Raw genomic sequence first — 18,637 nt, 5'->3', positions numbered from 1 at the left:
ATTGTCCTCGCGAGCTTAGCTCGGTTGGTAGGGACAAATGCATAAAATATGCAAGGTCCGAGGTTCGAACCCCGGCCACCACAAAAAAAAACGTAAAGATCATTCCTTCAAGTTGGATAGCATCGTAATTCATGGTAAGTCCTAGCCGAGAAAATGTGGGTAAACATTCGAAATTTAAAGGCAAATTTGATTCTTTTTTAAATCATTTCTCGGTAAAAGGTGAATTCTCACAAGAGTCTGTTTGTAGGTATTAATTTGGAGGAGTCTTGGTTGTTAGAAGCTGTCGTAATTTTGAATTGTAAAGTTAACCAGACACCATTTATTTATTTAGGCCTTCCTATTGGTGGTAACACACGTCGTTTATCTTTGTGGTATCCTTTGCTTGATAGCATTCTGATAACCGGAAAAATAGTTGGTTATCACGTTGCACTTAACTCTCATAATGAACAAGACATTAAGTGATTGCATTGCCTAAGACATCTAATCAGTGCCTATTTATGATTTTGTAGTTTAAGTTAATTTTAGTGTTAATTATCCATTTTGAACTAGTAATTCTTGTTGCGGATGTTTGATGATGTACGATGAGGAATGACTTTGAAGATATGAGATGTTGCAGCGTGGATCTGGATTGTTTTGCAAAAGATTTGGAAAGATGTAGCTCCTTGAATCGCTAGTCGGGTCGTACAACTAGTACGGACCCAGGGGACCACGTCTAGCCATTGCTTGATGAGGAAGAGGATGAGCTGGCTCCAATGATTGAAATTTTAGAAATAATAGAGGAATATATCAGGAGTAGGTTGGATATGATAAGGACAACTCACATGTAAAATGACCAAAGGGTACAACTTGTAGTGGTTGGCCTTGTACTATAAAAGGACAACCATGTGTTGGTGCATAGGGTCTGAAAATTTGTAATAGAATTGAAGAAGCTAAATTTCAACTAGGGTTAGCAGCTTTAGAGCTCTCATTCCATCTCATATTAACCATAGATGAGCATGAGTGCTAGATTCTAGATGTTTAGAGTTATTATGATATTCACATCGATACAAATACTTTTGTTGCTGAGAAGAGGAGATTAGGGTTACGGGTCAATGGGGAGGGTTGGAGATAAATGGGGAGGCTTTTTGCTTAGGACGAGGAACTGGCGGTGGAGTGTTGCTCTTTGTTGGATAATATTTTTTGCAGGATTCTGATGCAGATACTTGGTATGGGGAACTTTATCCAGTTCAAGGTTATTTGGTAAAAGGATTTTAAAGCCATTGACTTCTGATGCTCAATAAGCTCAAGCACCTTCCACAAACATCATTTGTACTAAAGTGGTGCCTATAAGATTCTCTCTTTGCATGGAGATTACTGAACAAAAGACTCTCAACTAAGGATAATTTGTCTCGACTTGAAATTTTTCAATCAGGCTCTTTATTGTGCTTAGGTGAGTGTGAGAAAGAGGAATCAATTAATCACTTTGTCTTTGGACCGTAACTTAGGTGTTTGTTTTGGGAATATCTACAAAGCTTCCCTTAGTTTGGTGGCTGTAATTATTTTAGGCTTTTAATAATTTTCATTTAATATTTTTACACATTTCACAATATTACTAATGTATTTGTTATTTTTATATAATTACCACAATGTTACGCAACCAGAGAAAAGGCACAAGTCTTTTGACAAGAATAAAATAAAAATTAGGTTTAATTGTAGTTTTGGTCCCTCTATTTTCATCATTTTGTGAAATTGGTCCCTCTAATTTAAAATTCAACAATTTTATTCCCTCTATCAAATATTTTGTCTAAAATAATGTGATATGATATGTGTAACACCCCGTTTTTCCAACGTAAAAATTTCTTAAATAAAATCAGAGTTTAACATCTTTAACGGAATGTCACATTTCATAAAAATCTCAAACTGAATAAATAATAATTTATCCTTCAAAAATTCATTCAACATAAGTATTTCTAAACTTTGCAGCGGAATTAGTTCAACATCATAAAAATAGTTTTTGGCACCAAGGCCTCATCATAAAAGTCTCATAAATAGTCTAAACATCATAATTTGTTCAATCCGACAACTTCTTTATAATTCTCATAAAAACAATACGTAAGGAATAGAAAGTAAAGACATAATCCCCATCCCGTTACGTATCAGAGCACCTAGACACCAAGTGAGGAGTCCACTCACGAACGCCTCTAATCTTTATTACCTGCACATTACCCACGGTCGAGGCAACATATACGCAGAAGGGGTGAGATTTCTCAAACAATAATATTAAGCTTATAAATCATAAATTACATTTAACAACATAAACATCTTATAATTTAACAACTATAATTAAATACATAAACATCATCATTTATCTTAGCAAAATATCATCAAATAGCAGTCACAGTCATCGTCACATATCATCATACTAAAAGACATCACAAAGTAATTTGTTAAAACATCACAACTTAACAACTTGACTTGACAATGCATCTAGACTCGACTATGCAACTCTTAACGTCTTAAACCATCTTGAATCATCATGAAATGCAAATGCATGTGGTACCATTTTAGGGCATAAGCCCTCATCGTCGTGGTTGAGCAAAAGCTCCATCGTCATGGTTGAGCAAAAGCTCCATCGTCGTGTTTGAGCAAAAGCTCCATCGTCATGGTTGAGCAAAAGCTCCATCGTCGTGTTTGAGCAAAAGCTCCATCGTCGTGGTTGAGCAAAAGCTCCAGGGCATCAAGCCCTCAACTTTGAATGAGTATGCATGGACTCAACATCTTACATCTTAGAAACTTCATGAACATCCTATAACTTATTGACTTAGACCGACACTTACATCTTAAATAAGACTCAGCAGTATATAAATAATTCATATCACATCAACATCACATCATAACAACATCAAATGGTAATCAACAACATCTTAAACATCGCATCAACATAAGCATCATAATTAACACATATAGTGCATGAATAACAAGATCACATCTTTATATAACCCATCTTTAAATCACACATCAATTCAAATTATCATAGCACACGGCATATATATTCTTAAGGTTACCTTATGATTAATTTAAATCAAAGACCCTATCCTTAGCTGATAACTATATTCTGAAAGTAAGAAACCAAATTCTTTTAATAATAATTAACAATAATAATTCTCTATTGTTTTGTCATTAAATGATATGAATCACCAAAAGGGAGCTGGTATAATTTACACCGTAGCTTTACTCCATCCCTATCATATGAATTTTAAATTAGCACAATCACTAGTTAACGAAATAGGGCATTCTATTTACATGGTGTTTCATATTGGTGGAAAGAAAAGGACATAATTAAAGTCTTTACCCTGCAAAATTACGTTAAGGTACAAACCTTACAACACAAGGCCAGTATTCTAGATAATTTAAAGTCTCTATCCTACAGGAAGCTAATTATGTTTTCATGCTGTAGTCCTAACTTTGGGACTCATAAGAGCTACATCCTCCCACAATAGAGACATTACTATTAACGTAGGTAGCAACTTAGAATGTTCATATCTATCACTAAATATCAATTGAAGAGCTCTAATGTTCAAGGATTGTTGGATTGAAAGTGGGGTTATTCCTAAAATTGAGTTCAAAAGAGCCAACTGACAATTGAGGTTCACTGTCTTGGAACAATCGCAGCACAAGGGCAGCTAGCTATTCTACTTGATCATAAAATTAGTATCATTGAAAAATAAATAAATCACATAAGAAAAAGAATCAACAGGAGAGATTGATCATTCCATAGATAATTCAAATCATTCAGGCTAAGGTAAAGACTGTTATTTATTGTGTATACCGAACTTGTTAACATAAATTATTAAGATTGAAAATCACGAATTCAACACCACAAATTCAGAAACGAAGATAAACATATAATAGCAGCAACATAAAAGAATGCAAATTTAACATGAATTTATCAAAAGATCATGAAAAACAATAATAGAAACAAAACCCTTCACTACCCACATGTTCATACAACCCTAATTTCTCATAATCTCACAAACTCATCCTAAAGCATGTTAGATGCAATCTAATGATTCACATACCTAATATTAGTGAAAGATAGTCTCACCCTTACCTTAGATTGTTTTTCTGAAATCAAAAGCAGCGTTCTTCGTTCCTAGGGTTCTCTCTCTCTGAGTTCTCCTTTTTCTCCTCTTTCTCCAAAAAGCGGTTTAACGTAAAAACTCTTTCTAACCTAAGCTTCCTTATTTATAATACTAACCACTCATCCTAAATCTATTTAGGCCCAATAACTTATTCTTATTTCTATTCTAACCTTCAATTCTACTTACACTAATAATCCTCATAATCTTATTTATTTCTAAATTAAATATATCTCTCACAAATAACAAATATTTTTCTACACCAAATAACAAATATATCTCTAACAAATAACAAATATATATTCTAGTAAATACCAACATATACATAACAAAATATCACTCATCAAAATAAATCGACTAAATCATAAACAGACATCTAATCTCAAAACTAACTCCAAATCTATTTACTCTAATAATTCTCATATTCTAATAAATAATAGAATAATGCCACATAATAAAATACTAACACCTCATATAAATAAATAAATCACATAAATAGACTCTAACTTAATAAAAATAATTAAATAAAAAGGAGGGCGTTACAATATGTTTTAAATGAAGTTTACAAGGGAATTTTTTACAATTTTATCAGTGTTCGTTTTTTTCATCTTCAGATCATATTCTATGACATTTAAAATTTATCATATCACATTTTTATAGTTCAAAAATATGATGGAGGGACCAAAACTATCGAATTTTAAAATAAGTAGATTAATTCAGCAAAATGGTAAAAATAAATGGACTAAAACTGTAATTAAATCTAAAAATTAAATTCTTCCGAATCATTTTATTTTGGGGAAATTTCTCGTCATACTCCCTAATTTCCCCAAAATAATTTAAAAAAAAAAACAGAATTCAATCCTAAAAAATACAACCATGTTAATTTAAAAAAAAAACCACTAAGAAAATGCCACGTGTAAATCACCTATATTCACAAGCTCAAAATCATGATGATTCAGAATCTACCCACAACCTCATTCCCATACTGTCCCATATATACCGCACTCACATCTCAATCCTTTTTCTCTTCATATATCTCTCTTTCTCTCTCTTTTATTTCTCTCTCTAAAACCAAACACGTTTATTTTTCCTCAAAACGCTGTCGTTTCTCTCACCAACCCTAAAAATAAAATAAAATCCACCTAACCCTAGTTTTTTCCCCTTTCTTCTTCCGCCGCGTTTTCAGATCTCGATTCCCTTTTCTTTTTCCTTCAATTTCACCTTCAATTTCTTCTCCTTTCTTCCGATCGATTCAATCCTTTGATAGATCGTGAAATTCTCTTTCGATTGAACCCAATTTTGTTCGATTCGATTCACGTTTTCGGTTTTTAGGGTTTCCGTCTCCGATCTTCTCGATCCGAGCTAAAGGTTTCAATTTTTCTTTAATTGATTTGGGTTATTGATTTTATTTGTTTCGATTTGTTGTTTTCGATTTGGGGAAATTTTCCACGGGTTTGATTTTGGGATTCTTCGTTCGAATTTTTGTTTGGATTTGTTAGATCTTTGTTCGAATCGTTGTAATTGTTCGTCAATTAAGCTTGATTTGTTCTTAATTGTTCGATTTGAAAAAAATTAGGGTTAGGGTTTCCTGAATTTGGGGCTTTTCTTGTTTTATTGAAATTATTTGGGGAAAGTTCAATTCTTTTGTATAATTACGATTCTCTTGGTTTATTACTTCCAAATTCAGCAATTTGCAATTAATTTGACAGAGACCGTGTTTAAGGTATAATAAAAAAAAATTAATTTTAATTTTATTTTTAATTTTCTAATTATTGTAATTAAAAATCATTTTTTTTTGTGGATACTATATAATCATTTAATTTTTTTTTTTTTGACATTTATTTTCTGGTTAAATTTTTTGGAAGTGATGTGGCATGTTTCTTTGTTGTGTAATAATTAATGTGAACTTACTGCATGTCCTTTCATTGAGTAGGCCCACTCTTTTTCTGATGATGATACAATGATTTATAATAGTAATAAATTAATTGTCAGAGTTACAGTGTTTTTTAATTGAAGTCAGAACATAAGGGTCAACACTTAGTCAAGTATCAACTGTTATTAGCATATTTCAATGTTGCTGTTACGCAAAATATCTTATTTTTGAGGTTGTTTATCTTATTTTTGAGGTTGTTTTGTCATGCATGTTGTATTATGCTTAAGTGATTTGTTTTGAGGTTGTTTTTCATTCAGTGTTTTCCGTCGAAGTCGATGTCGATGAGCTATCAAATTGGTTGTTTTGATGCATGAATTCTAAGTGTGATGAAAGCTTGTTGACTTATTCTTTATTGAATGCTTTCTTGCAGGCAACAATGGTGCAGAAACGTCCTTTTGATGCTGAGGAGATGCTTGAGGTGTCATTCAAACACCCGAAACATGCAGGTCCCAGTGATTATCTACCGTTATCAGAATCTGTTTTTCCTGATGATGATTGCGACACCCATTTGGCTAAGACTTCAGGTGGGAGTTTAGATTTTAATCTTGTGCAATTTGGAAATTAAACTATGTAATATACATTTCAAGGAGTTTCGAGTTTGTGATAAATTGTATACTTATATTAAGTTTGTCTACATTGTAATTCATAGAGGAAGGATATGCACAAGGTGGTAGTGATTGTAATGAGAAGCTTGCTGTTGAAACTTGCGATGGACATCCTAGAGGGGCTGGGGACTCTCCTGTGATAGGTATTCCTGCTTCTTCTTGGGCCACCAGTTGCACTGCCGAAGATGATCACCGTTCAGAACAGCCTATACATCTTCCCTTTTTCCATGAGTACTTCAGTCCAGAACGGCCAATATATTTCAGTCCAGAACGACCCATAAGGACATTAACTCATGAGGACCTCTATTCCATACTCCTTGAACATTCTCCTCGCAAGCCTGTATCAGTTGGAGCTGATCATCAAGCTGATGTACCTGCATGGGGTTTTTCTAGGTCAGATTCAAACCTCAATGTTTGGGATGGGGATGAAGCTGAAAAAAGAATGATGGGGACCTGTATTATCCCTATGCCTGAGATGGAATTATCTAGCCTTGATGATGAAGTTGGAAAAGGAAGAACTGATTGTAGCTGCGAGGACAGTGGATCTATGAGATGTGTAAGACAACATATAATGGAAGAGAGAAAAAAACTATTAAAAACCCTTGGGATTGAGAAATTCATTGAATTGGGGTTTGCTGGCATGGGAGAACAAGTGGCTCAAAAGTGGACTCAAGAAGATGAGCATCTATTTCACAAGGTAGTCTTCAACAATCCAGCATCCCTCAACAAGAATTTCTGGAACTATCTTTCCATTGTTTTTCCCTCACGAAGCAAAAAGGAGATAGTGAGTTACTACTTTAATGTCTTCATGCTTCGAAAGCGAGCTGAGCAGAACAGGAACCACCTATTAAGTGCTGATAGTGATAATGATGAATGGCAAGGTAGTGACGACAATGAAGTTGCTACCCATGAGGAAGATGAGGATTCTGTTGCTGAGTATCCCATCTATGAAGATGATACTTGTAACAATAATAACCGCAATGATGATCACTTAGAGGATTATGATGATGATTTTTCTGAAGATGAAAATTGTGATGTTAATGGAATAGTAGATCAGGCCAAGAGTAACATTGATGGTGATTCTAAGTATGATTTTCTTGATATGCATCACTCTCGTGGTTCCCCTCATCTGATTCAAGCCCAGGACCAACATGTTTGGGATGAAAAAGTTAAACATGATCCATACACATCACATGACATGGGAGTTGCTTCAAGAGAGACCAAGGTGAAGAGTGGGAATGGTGATCATTGGGGCAGTAACTATAATGGAGTAAGCAATGGTTACAGCCAAGGGTATGTGCTGGAGCATTGTGATGCACCAGGGTGGGATCCTGGCTTTGTATCTTGCTCTAAAAGTAAGATGGATTTCTTACCTACATGTAGCATGATAGAAGAGGTTTTTGGAGATGGACGAAGGCAAGACATGAGAAGAGCTTGAGCAACTTTGACTGTTTTATTTTTATGGATTCAATCTCAGTTAGCATCCTTCTTGCTAAGGCTAAGAAGGGTGATGAGATTTTTTTATTTTCTTTTGTACATTTGACATAAGTTTGGAAAAGTTACCTTCATTGTAAAATAGTGTTTTGGAAGGTTATTCCGTTTGAGTTATGTCCCAATTTTTTCTTCTCAAGTCTTTCTGGAATTGTACAATTTTTCTTATTCCTTAATTTATGGTCAGTTTCCACATTGGTGTGGATTTTAGATTAGAGGGAGAAAATAGACAAATAGCAGATGGGAAAGAAACCATTATCGGATGTAATTGTCATTATTTGATCCCTAATGAAAATTCTTACTGGTAGATTTGCATTCTTCATTTAGTTAGATCTTAGTTGAACTTGTACCAGAAGAGAAAGAAAAACTCAGTTGAACTTATAATGGATGAATCATTTTGTTTATAATTGACATACTTGCACAAAAAAAAAAAAAAACTTGACATACAAAATTAATTCCCTTGGTTATTTCACTATTTACCACATGTTAAAACAGTAATGTTTTACTGTATTCAAATCAGAATCTGATAGAAATAAGGGCAACCATCAATACTCCTCTGAAGTTGTTATTCGAAACATAGGCATTTGGATCTCTCCACAAATTGATTCAGACCATTAGATAACCTTAAATATATACGATACACTGTACTGTCTCCTTTTGCAGAAGGTAGATTTCAACTCCCCTTAAATGAAATCCTTGCAAAAATTGAGCATGATTAAGAACCTTTTCACTTTGTTTCCTCATATGTGAACTTTTCTTAAGGGTGGCCTTTACGGTGACATTTAACCTACACACTACACAAATTTTTGTACCATGCACAAATTTAACTTTGATGGCCACCTGTCAGTTTATTACCTGCTGTTAAAAAAAAACAGAACATATTTTAATTGGTATTATTAATGAACAGGTATTTTGCTAAAGCACCACCAAATTAAGAAAGACACCCCTTGTTCAGACAAACAAAAAACCATCGAAAACCACTTCTGTTCACCAATTTTTCCGGTCTCTTCAACCTTAGTATTTCCTTCACCCCTTCCATTCACTTCAACCCCATCATTCCCATGATATTTCATTCTTCTCTTCACTTCACTTCAACCTCATATTTCTCCTTCTCCCTAAATTAAAACTTAATCATCATTAAACTTTTTAAATTTATGTCCATTCCTAGTTTAAAGTTTTTTCATAGTTTGTTCTTCAGATCTGGACTGATAAAAATTGTTGGTTGTTTTCTGCTTTCAGCTGAGAGGTATGTAGTTAGATAGAGACAATCCTTGTCATTGAATTTGTGTACAATGAAAATCAGTTGAAACAAAATCAGTCCTGCTTGTTCTGTGATATTGAAAATCAGTTCAATATGGATATCCAAATTGAATTACTTCACGCCTGGGTATATGCGAGTCTACCAACTTTTCTTCCCCAACACAGAAGAAAACATGGACAAATTCTACTACTTCTCAAATTAATTCTACTACTCAAATTTAATACAAATCACATGAAATAAACTAAAATATTAACTGGCATAGTTCCTTGTATCATCCAGGAAAAGATAAAATGAAAAACCCAACTATTGATAATCAAAATTTCCAGATATTGATTACACTTTGTTTGTTTGAGGAGGCTCATGGTGAAGAAGTTGTTCATTTGGGATTATGGTTGATTAAAAAATGGGTCGGAAGAGAAAAGTGTCGGAGGAGAAAAAGAAATTGGGAAAGCTGAACAAGAAAGATGGAGTTGGGGCTGCTTGGTAATAATTTAGGTTAACTTCCATAAATTTAATTAATTAATAATTGAAAAAAATTAGTTGAATTGAAATAAAATTATTTCAATCGGTGGAGTAAAAACCAGCTATAAAATGATCTTGGCCCAACTCACAAAGCCAAGCAAAAATAAATACTACTAAAATAATGCTTTGGTGAGGTAATGTCTCGGGAACCGTGTACAAAGTAAAATGAACTTTGCAGGTTGCCAATCACACATCCTGGCCGTTCAATTAGATTTAATATATATCAATGGCTGGTATTAGTTCATAAGAATCTTTGTATACCATACACAAATTTGTGTAGTGTGCATAGTAAATGCCACCGGCATTTACTATGCACACTGCACAAATTTGTGCATGATTCACAAAGATTGTCATAAATCAATAGCAGTGATATATATTAAATCTAATTGGATGGTCAGGATGTTTGATTGGCAACCTGCTAGATTCCTTTCCTTTAAACACGGAAACCGAGACATTACCCCACCATAACATTAATTTATAATATTTTTGCCTGGGCTCTAATGTTAGAATGTGTGCCGATGTTTTGCCCAGAAACATTTTCATTAACTTAGTTTACTTCTTCATCTTCATGAACTTGTTACCCATAAACACAAACATTTTATTCAAAAAATTAAAACCCATAAATCATAAAAAGAAAAATCTTCAAACCGTTGTCCAAATTCAAAACATATATAAAATCAAAATAAAAAAAGAATATAGTTTGTTAAGTTCACACACAGAATCAATCGATTGAATATGATTGAAGCAAAATTAATTAATCTTTTGAAGCTTCTTGATGATGCGTTTAGGAACTTCAATTGGTTTTGAGTTTTGAGAATTAGATCTGCGCAATATTTATACGATGACGCAACCGGCAGAACGGCGAATTGAATTTGTTTAGAGCACAACATATTCATGACGAATTTGCGGTTATTGAGTATGATTGAAGTAGAAAATTTCGCAGAGCTTTGCCCTTTGAGTATTATTACTGAATATAAAGCTTGAAACTCCAGCAGAAAAATTTGAGTGAATTTCATAGAGTTTTGTTTCAAACCTAGCTTTGAGTGTATATCTGAAAATAGATCCAGATAAGAAAATTTCATAGAGCTTGAATCTTGCATTGTTGAGTGAAACAAATGAATTGAAAGGAGGTGTATTTCTCTTTCATCACAGACGAGAGGTGAGTTAGCAGCTAACCATTATTTGCAATTAAAATATGTTTCAGGTTTTTTTTGTTTTTTTAATTCAGCAGGTTTCTAACAGACAGCTGGCCTTAATACATAAATTTGTGCATGGTGCACAAATTTGTGCAGTGTGCATAGTAAACGCCACCTTTCTGAAGTGTTTGGTCATGAACCTAAGACTAATCCTATTGGAAGATGCATACAAGAAACATATATCACACGTAATGGTTTATTCACTTTTTTTTTTTGACAAAAATAAAATAAAATAAACCGTTACGTGTGAAAAACACTGTTCCGTGGAATGGCTTATATAAACTTTTTGTTAATTTAATACACCCTGTGGAAAAACACTGCTCTGTGGCCTTGTGAATGAATTGTTCAGACACTTGCGAGAGTGTGTCATGGAGAGGATCCTTTTCCCTGTTTTGGTGGTCGGGATGGATATATAAGAGACAAAAAAGACGACTGTTTGATTCTAATGTTTGATGAGACAAAATGATAAATTAATTTGGAACTTAAAATTCTTTATCTTAAATATGAGCTGAACCAACAGTTACGCAGATACATGATTTTTAAAAAATTTAGGATACCACACGGGTAAAATATATTAATAAATTTTTTATAATTAAAATTATATTCATATAAAATACTTGAAAAAAAATATGCATGAGTTATTCTTCACTAATATATAACTATAAAAATCACAATTTACCAAATATAATATTTATGATTAAAATACAAATTGTATGATTTTTGTATAAATTATGTTATATTTATATTGTTTTGTTAGGTTATCAACAAAATCATCATTAAAAAACTCAACAAATTTTGTATAATGTTGATCGATTGAGTATCTTAATTTTAGTTAATCAAGAGACAACTCTAGTGATTCACATCTTAAATTGAGTCATATGTATCTCCATTGAATTTTTACAATATAGTCTAACTTATTTATCCTTCATTTTTTCTAAGATATGTCTATGTGAAGTATCTGTTAAGTACCCATGTGTATATGTGATTGTGAAGTATCATATTAGTATATGATATATTTTTTTTAAATTTAAAAATAAATATTTAAATTTATTTGCATGGTAAGGGGTATTAGTATCTGATACATAGTATTATTTAACTTCTTATCATATCATGTCTCTGTCATATCCTACACATCAAATTGATTCGTGCATAAATTTTAATCTCAATAAATATTTGGTAAATATGGATTTTGAAACAGACTCTAAAGTTGTAGCAGACCGTATTTATAAAGGGGATGGTGTCTCTGATTTTATGGCCATAATTCATGATTGTAGACACTTGTTGATGACTGATTTACGAACTCAGATGTGAAGTTCATTAGGAGACAAGTCAATAGTGTTGCCCATAGTTTCGCTAAGGAATGTCATGCTAGTTTCCAGTTACATCTTAATATTCCACATTGTATAACTTCTTTGATTAATAAAGAAAAGCTATAAGCTTGTTTCCCTAAAAAAAAAAAATCTCAATAATTAATTAAAAAACTAAATAAATCTTTGATTACAATGTAAAATATTTTTGTAGACGAAAAAAAGCAGAGCATTAATTAATTAAAAAAAACCAACGAATACGCACGAAGACAACCCTGTAATTATTCTTTCCACGTTTTCTTATGCTGTCTTGATTAAAAAAGTCTCAAATCTCACCTCTACTTACCTTTTTAATTTAATCTAATCTAATAATAAAAATACAAGATTTGACTTCACAAAAAAATAAAATAAAAGAGCTATTATTCAGTTTGATCTTTCAGAATTTTTTTTTCAGTCCACTTTAGTCAATGATAAAAATAATGATCAAAGTTGACCAAAAATAAAAATAACGATCAAAGTTGACAAAATTAAAATTAAAATAATGATCAAATTTATCAATGTATTTTTACACGAGAACAAATTAACGATTGTTTTATTATTACATAGACTAATTTGTCCTCAACATGCAAATATCAAATACTAACCGAGTATTAATTTTTGTCGGAATTAAATTGTGAGGATCAAACATCAAAATATAAAGCAAGGAAAATAAAACTATAAGCCCCATGTAGAAAATAGCTACGATTTTTGAGTTATGAAAGATTATTTAATTTTTTTTTTTGACAAATTGTGTTATGAAAATTATAATGAAACCAAATAAATAATTTTATGAAAAAATCTTCCATTCAGTTTTAATGGTTGATTCACTCATTAATGTTCTTCCTTTATTTTCTTTCCATATCAAACGACAATTAATGTTTTGCCTTTTTTATTTCTTTCCATATCACCTTGAAAGATTTATTTATTTTTTTACACAAGAGCTTGAAAGATTTATAAATACCCACTCTGTGCTTGAAAAATAAAAAAATTTCAGTCAGAGTGATACCTCAACTTTTCGACATAGAGGTATGAGCCTCAACTTAGCTTATTTTTTTTTCCCCCTTATTATTTATGCAATTTGATCAAACCTTTTCATGTTATTTTATATCGTGCTAATCGGTCCCATCGGTTTTGATTAAAAGTTCATTGATTTGTCATATCGTTACTCTTGATCGACTTATTATTTATTGCGTTATGCATTGTTCTTTTCATCGCGAGTATTGTATATTATTGATTTCGAGTTTTACTTATGTTTTGTGTATTATCGATTTTATGAGATTTTTACTTATCTTATTTTATAAGGTGTTAATCGGTCCTCTCAGTTTTGCTCAAAAGTTCATTGATTTATCGGATCGTAACTCTTGATCGACTTATTATTTGTTGTGTTATGCATGCTCTTTTTATCATGAGTATTATTTTGTGTATTTGTTGTGTTATTAATGCTCTTTTTATCAAAAGTTCATTGATTTATCGGATCGTATCTCGATCGATTTATTTTTGTGTATTTTACTCTTTTAAGTTTTACAAGATTTTTACTTATCTTGTATTTTATTTATATGTCTCCAGTTAGTTGTTAACGGTATCTCTGAAAGTTGCAATATGCCAATTGGATCAATGAAGCGTGTTACTCTTGAAGATATTTGCCGTTTTCCAAGTGAATCTGTGAAGAGGGTTACTGCTGAAGATATTCAACAAGTAATTAATTAACATCTCTTATGTGATTTGATGCACTACACTTGCATGCTATGTGCACGGATACAGACACGGAATCAGATACTGACACGTTGATACGACTAATAATTTAAGAAAAATCACATAATTCAATGTAATCATATGTGTTGGTGTCATGTCGGTATCAGACACGACGCATGTCCGACACCGAAACACGTCTAATCCGAGGAGTGTCTGTGCTTCATAGATTGCATGTGAATGAATATGTGAAGAATTTTTTTCCTGTATATTTCTTGATTGTTGATTTAGAATAGGGGGTGTAGCCTTGTTTGATTAAGTAGTTATATTCTTATGTTTAGTTGCTATCATAATTTATATTTAGTTATTTAAAATAAGTTTATTTGTAAAAACAAAATAGTACTTGATTGATAAATTAATTCATCTTGTTTTGACACTTATGAGTATTTATAACAATTATAGAAAATACTTTGTCAACAATGAAAATTCTTACGACAATACTAAAAAATAAACTACTTGCTCACATTGATAAATTTGAGTATCTATAATGTTGAATGATACGAGATTTATGTAGTTTGAGATTTTTAGAGAATGAGGTTTTTATTTTTAATTGGGTCATTAATAATTACTAATACTATGTGCTTTGATTTGTAAATTACGATTATGAGTTGAAAGCACCATTGTTGAGTGTCTAGTGTTGAATAATTATGTTCTATTATGTTCACTTAGATATTTTTAAAAATAACTTCTTTTGTTATGGTTTACTTGTCTCTTTACAGGTGGAAAATCTCATAGGACAATGTCTACGCAAGTATATGATCCCAAAAGAAATAGTGGAAACACTAATAAGTGAATCAAAAATTGAACCCGGGTTTACTAAAATAGGTAATGGACTTTTCTTCTTTGTTTTGTGGCCATATATGATATATTAAAATCTTAGTCGATAGTTCATTTGATTATATACATTTTGCCAAGTTCAACTAAATTTTGCAATGTAGCAATCACATCTTTTGGTGTTTGAATTAATAAGTTTTTTTCCCTCTCATCTTTGCAGTGTGGAAAAAGCTTGAAGAACATAATGCTGAGTTCTTCCGAGCTTATTATACAAGATTGGCGTTGAAGCAGCAAATAGAGCAATATAACACATTGCTAGAGAAACAAAAGCAGATAATGGACTCACAACAAAATGAAGTTCCTTCACCACCCAATGCTAATGGATCACATGTCTCCCCTAGTAAGTTTCTACCTACGCATTTTGGATTGAGCTTATGCAAAAGAGCTTTTGCAGATAATTAAGTATTTATGTTAACTCATAAGATCTTACTAACAAAAATTATATGTTCATAAGTTGTTTTTTCATAATCTATCTCAACAAGCTTATAATTAATACATTAATGCTTATTTATTTGCATAAGCTGCTTTGCATAAGCTCTAAAAATAAGCCAAAGTATAATGAAATTGGTGTATTAAAAGTTTAAAAAGGATTCAAGTTTTATCGAATTTCATTTTTTTTCATTAATTTTTAATTTTTTCTTGTCTCTAGTATCAAACATCTTCCGAGATGTTACGTCTAGGATAAGTGATAATCCTTATAAGATGATACTAGCATATAAATATGGTGTTAATGTTACTTTTAATGTGGCTTATTTTTTCTCTTTTTTATGTAGGTGATGAAAATTCAAAGTCCAATTCAGATCAAGAGTGAGAGGATGGTGATAACATAATAAACCCCAAAATTTAAGTTTGTGTTTTGCTTAACTTGTAATAATAAGAAGCGTGGGTCAGAACTTGGTTTTAATTAGACCCAAACACTAGTTTATTTTTGTGAATGCTTTTTATTACGTGTGAAGCATGTGATAATGCTCATGTATTCCATCTTGAAGGCATATTTATAATATTTCACATGTTTATTGGTACATTCATAGCCTCATAGGTTGTTTATTGAAACCATTTTGTTTAAAATAATACGGTGTGTATGTTTATTAATGTTATTGCCTATTAAAACCTAACTTCGGGTGATTTGTAGAATAGAACATCATCAAGAATAAGCTATGTTTAGATATGACCAATAGATTACTTGCATGACAAGGGACCTGCTTTCATTGTTGAGTATGGGTGCTCATGCTATGTGGCAAGGGACCTGCTTTCAATGTGGGAAAATGCCTCAACAAAAATCTGGATGTAGTAGCTTTTTAAGGCATTAGGTTAATGAGTCCCCTCTGTTAATGGGCTCCGGCTGTTATAAATCCAACATTATACTCATTCATAGATGATAAATGATGTGAGACTTAACCTCTCAATCTTAAAACCTAACACTAACGTATTCAAAGTTCTTCGGCTATCATTTTGATTTGTATAGAATAATGAACACGGATTTTATTTGTTAACATGTCATTATGTTAATTTTGATTTCATAAATTTCATTCAAAATGTGCCTCCAGAAATTTAGAAAAGTTTGAAACAATTGATTCTGCACATATAGTAAAACTCCTTATATTACCATTTGCAACTCATCTGGTACCCATATGCAACTTTGGACAAGTAAGGTGCATTTACAACACTTTTTACCGACAATGCCAAAAGGGCATTGAAAACAAAGCAATAAAGACCCTCAGTTTTTGTACAAAGCAATAAAAGCTCAAATTGTTGTTAGAGAAGTGTTATTTGAACCTTTAAACTTATGAGGACAACCATAATTTGTAAAGAAAGAATAAGTATTTGCACGAAAATCAAAGCAATAGAGAGATAAAGTAAAAAATAATGTGAGTATGAGAGAGAAAATTATAGCAAAAGTTGTTACAAAATGGATCTTCAAATATCATTTCTCTTGTTGTTATGACATTGTTTGGGTGGTATGGCTCAGTTCCCAAATAGGTGTAGTAAAGAAGAGATGGACTTAACATGTAAGAGCAACAAATCTTTAAAAAAACATGAAAGAAAAAGAGGCTATTTTTCCCATGAATCAAGAAAGAAAAATATCAAAGAAGTTTATCTATACAAGTAAACGGACCGACAAACGCTATTGAAATTCACACATATATAAGGTTTTCAGTTCGAATTCAAGATAAATTGTCCAATCAAAATGATATCAACATTGTCAATTGAATTAGCCCTTACAATATAGTATACCTTAAATTTATTTTGGATACACATCATCAAATCATTAAATCCTTAAAAAAAAATCATTAAATATCATATATTTTGTATTATTTAATTAACTTAAAATAAAATTAAAATATTAATCTTTTCTAAGACCGATACCCAACAAATTTTCAGCAACAACATAATTTTCTTTCATATACTTCGTCCCAAATTGTATAACGTTTTGGGCATTTCACACATATTAAGAAATACAATTAATATTGTGTGGAAAAGATATATTATAAGTTGTTTTACAAAATTGTCCTTAATAAATAATATGGGAAATATAAATGAAAGAATTGAAAGAAGAGAGAGTAATAAATAGTTAAGATTATAATAGGAAAAATAACATTAATTAGTAATTTGTGCTAATTTTTTTGTATGAAATAATTTTTGCAATTCAAATGTACACTTCTAAAATTATAGGTTTAAATGTGTAATTGGTCCTTGCACTTTCAACAGATTTTGGCATTGGTCCCTGCACTTTTTTTTGTTTGGCATTGGTCCCTGCACTTTGTAAAAATATTGGCATTGGTCCCTGTACTTTTTTTTGTTTGGCATTGGTCCCTGCACTTTGTAAAAATATTGGTATTGGTCCCTGCACTTTGGAAAAATATTGGTATTGGTCCCAATCATTTCATGCCACGTGGCACCAATACAATTATTTTTTCAAAGTGCAGGGACCAATACCAATATTTTTACAAAGTGCAGGGACCAATGCCAAACAAAAAAAAGTGCAGGGACCAATGCCAATATTTTTACAAAGTGCAAAGACCAATGCCAACAAAAAAAAGTGCAGGGACCAATGCCAAAATCTATTAAAAATGCAGGGACCAATAACACATTTAAACCAAAATTATACTAGTGAAAAATATAACTGTCCAATAAAGGAGAATTAAAAAAGAGAAACCAACCGACCCCAGTTGATAAGGACCCACCCACCGATCCAAATGTTTGGGGAATTGCAATTGACCAAATTGTCCTTGAAATGTGTCTCTCAAAAGTCAAAATTGGTGTGAAGAATCAAAGAACTCAAAACAGTAGCATGACATTGGCACTTGGAAGAAAATGGAACATACTAGTGTTGTTGGAGCCTTGCTTCATGAAAAAGAAAGTAAATGGGACAACTAAAACAAGTGGACCCACTTAAAAAAAACTGTTTTAAACAAATAACTGAATAAAAAAATTTAAAGAAACAAATCATTTGTGATAGAAAGTTTAGAGGAATAAAGGCCAAAGAGTGGAACCTTTGAGTTGAAGAGTGTGTGTGCATTAGTACTAACTACCAAGATTAAACAAAAATTAAAAAGGTGAATAAATTGTGGACTTAGCGCT

General features: G+C 31.9%; 1 protein-coding gene and 1 long non-coding RNA gene across 3 annotated transcripts; both read left to right on the top strand.

The window, feature by feature from the left end:
- The first annotated feature begins 5,148 nt into the window (after nt 1-5,148).
- LOC146936102 (uncharacterized) lies at nt 5,149-8,454 on the top strand. Of its 2 annotated transcripts, none has more exons than XM_085751120.1 (3): nt 5,149-5,486; nt 6,422-6,575; nt 6,701-8,454. In XM_085751120.1, exons 2-3 carry the CDS (start codon nt 6,428-6,430, stop codon nt 8,092-8,094), a joined length of 1,542 nt encoding a protein of 513 aa, XP_085607246.1. In that variant the 5' UTR covers nt 5,149-5,486; nt 6,422-6,427; the 3' UTR covers nt 8,095-8,454. The 2 variants fall into 2 exon arrangements, with proteins under 2 accessions (XP_085607246.1, XP_085607247.1); XM_085751121.1 differs by having other exon boundaries at nt 5,149-5,841.
- A 6,488-nt stretch (nt 8,455-14,942) lies between these two features.
- LOC146936101 (uncharacterized) lies at nt 14,943-16,011 on the top strand. The gene is made up of 3 exons (XR_015030454.1): nt 14,943-15,046; nt 15,216-15,395; nt 15,829-16,011. It is a non-coding gene; the product is annotated as an uncharacterized LOC146936101 (long non-coding RNA).
- Nucleotides 16,012-18,637: the final 2,626 nt, after the last annotated feature.

Source organism: Medicago sativa, chromosome 3 (assembly GCF_051527215.1).
Source record: "Medicago sativa cultivar Bolivia chromosome 3, Bolivia_mono, whole genome shotgun sequence".
Classification (NCBI taxonomy): Eukaryota; Viridiplantae; Streptophyta; class Magnoliopsida; order Fabales; family Fabaceae; genus Medicago; species Medicago sativa.
The sequence above is the reverse complement of the archived record's forward strand: the minus strand, read 5'-3'. Positions and strand labels throughout refer to the sequence as shown.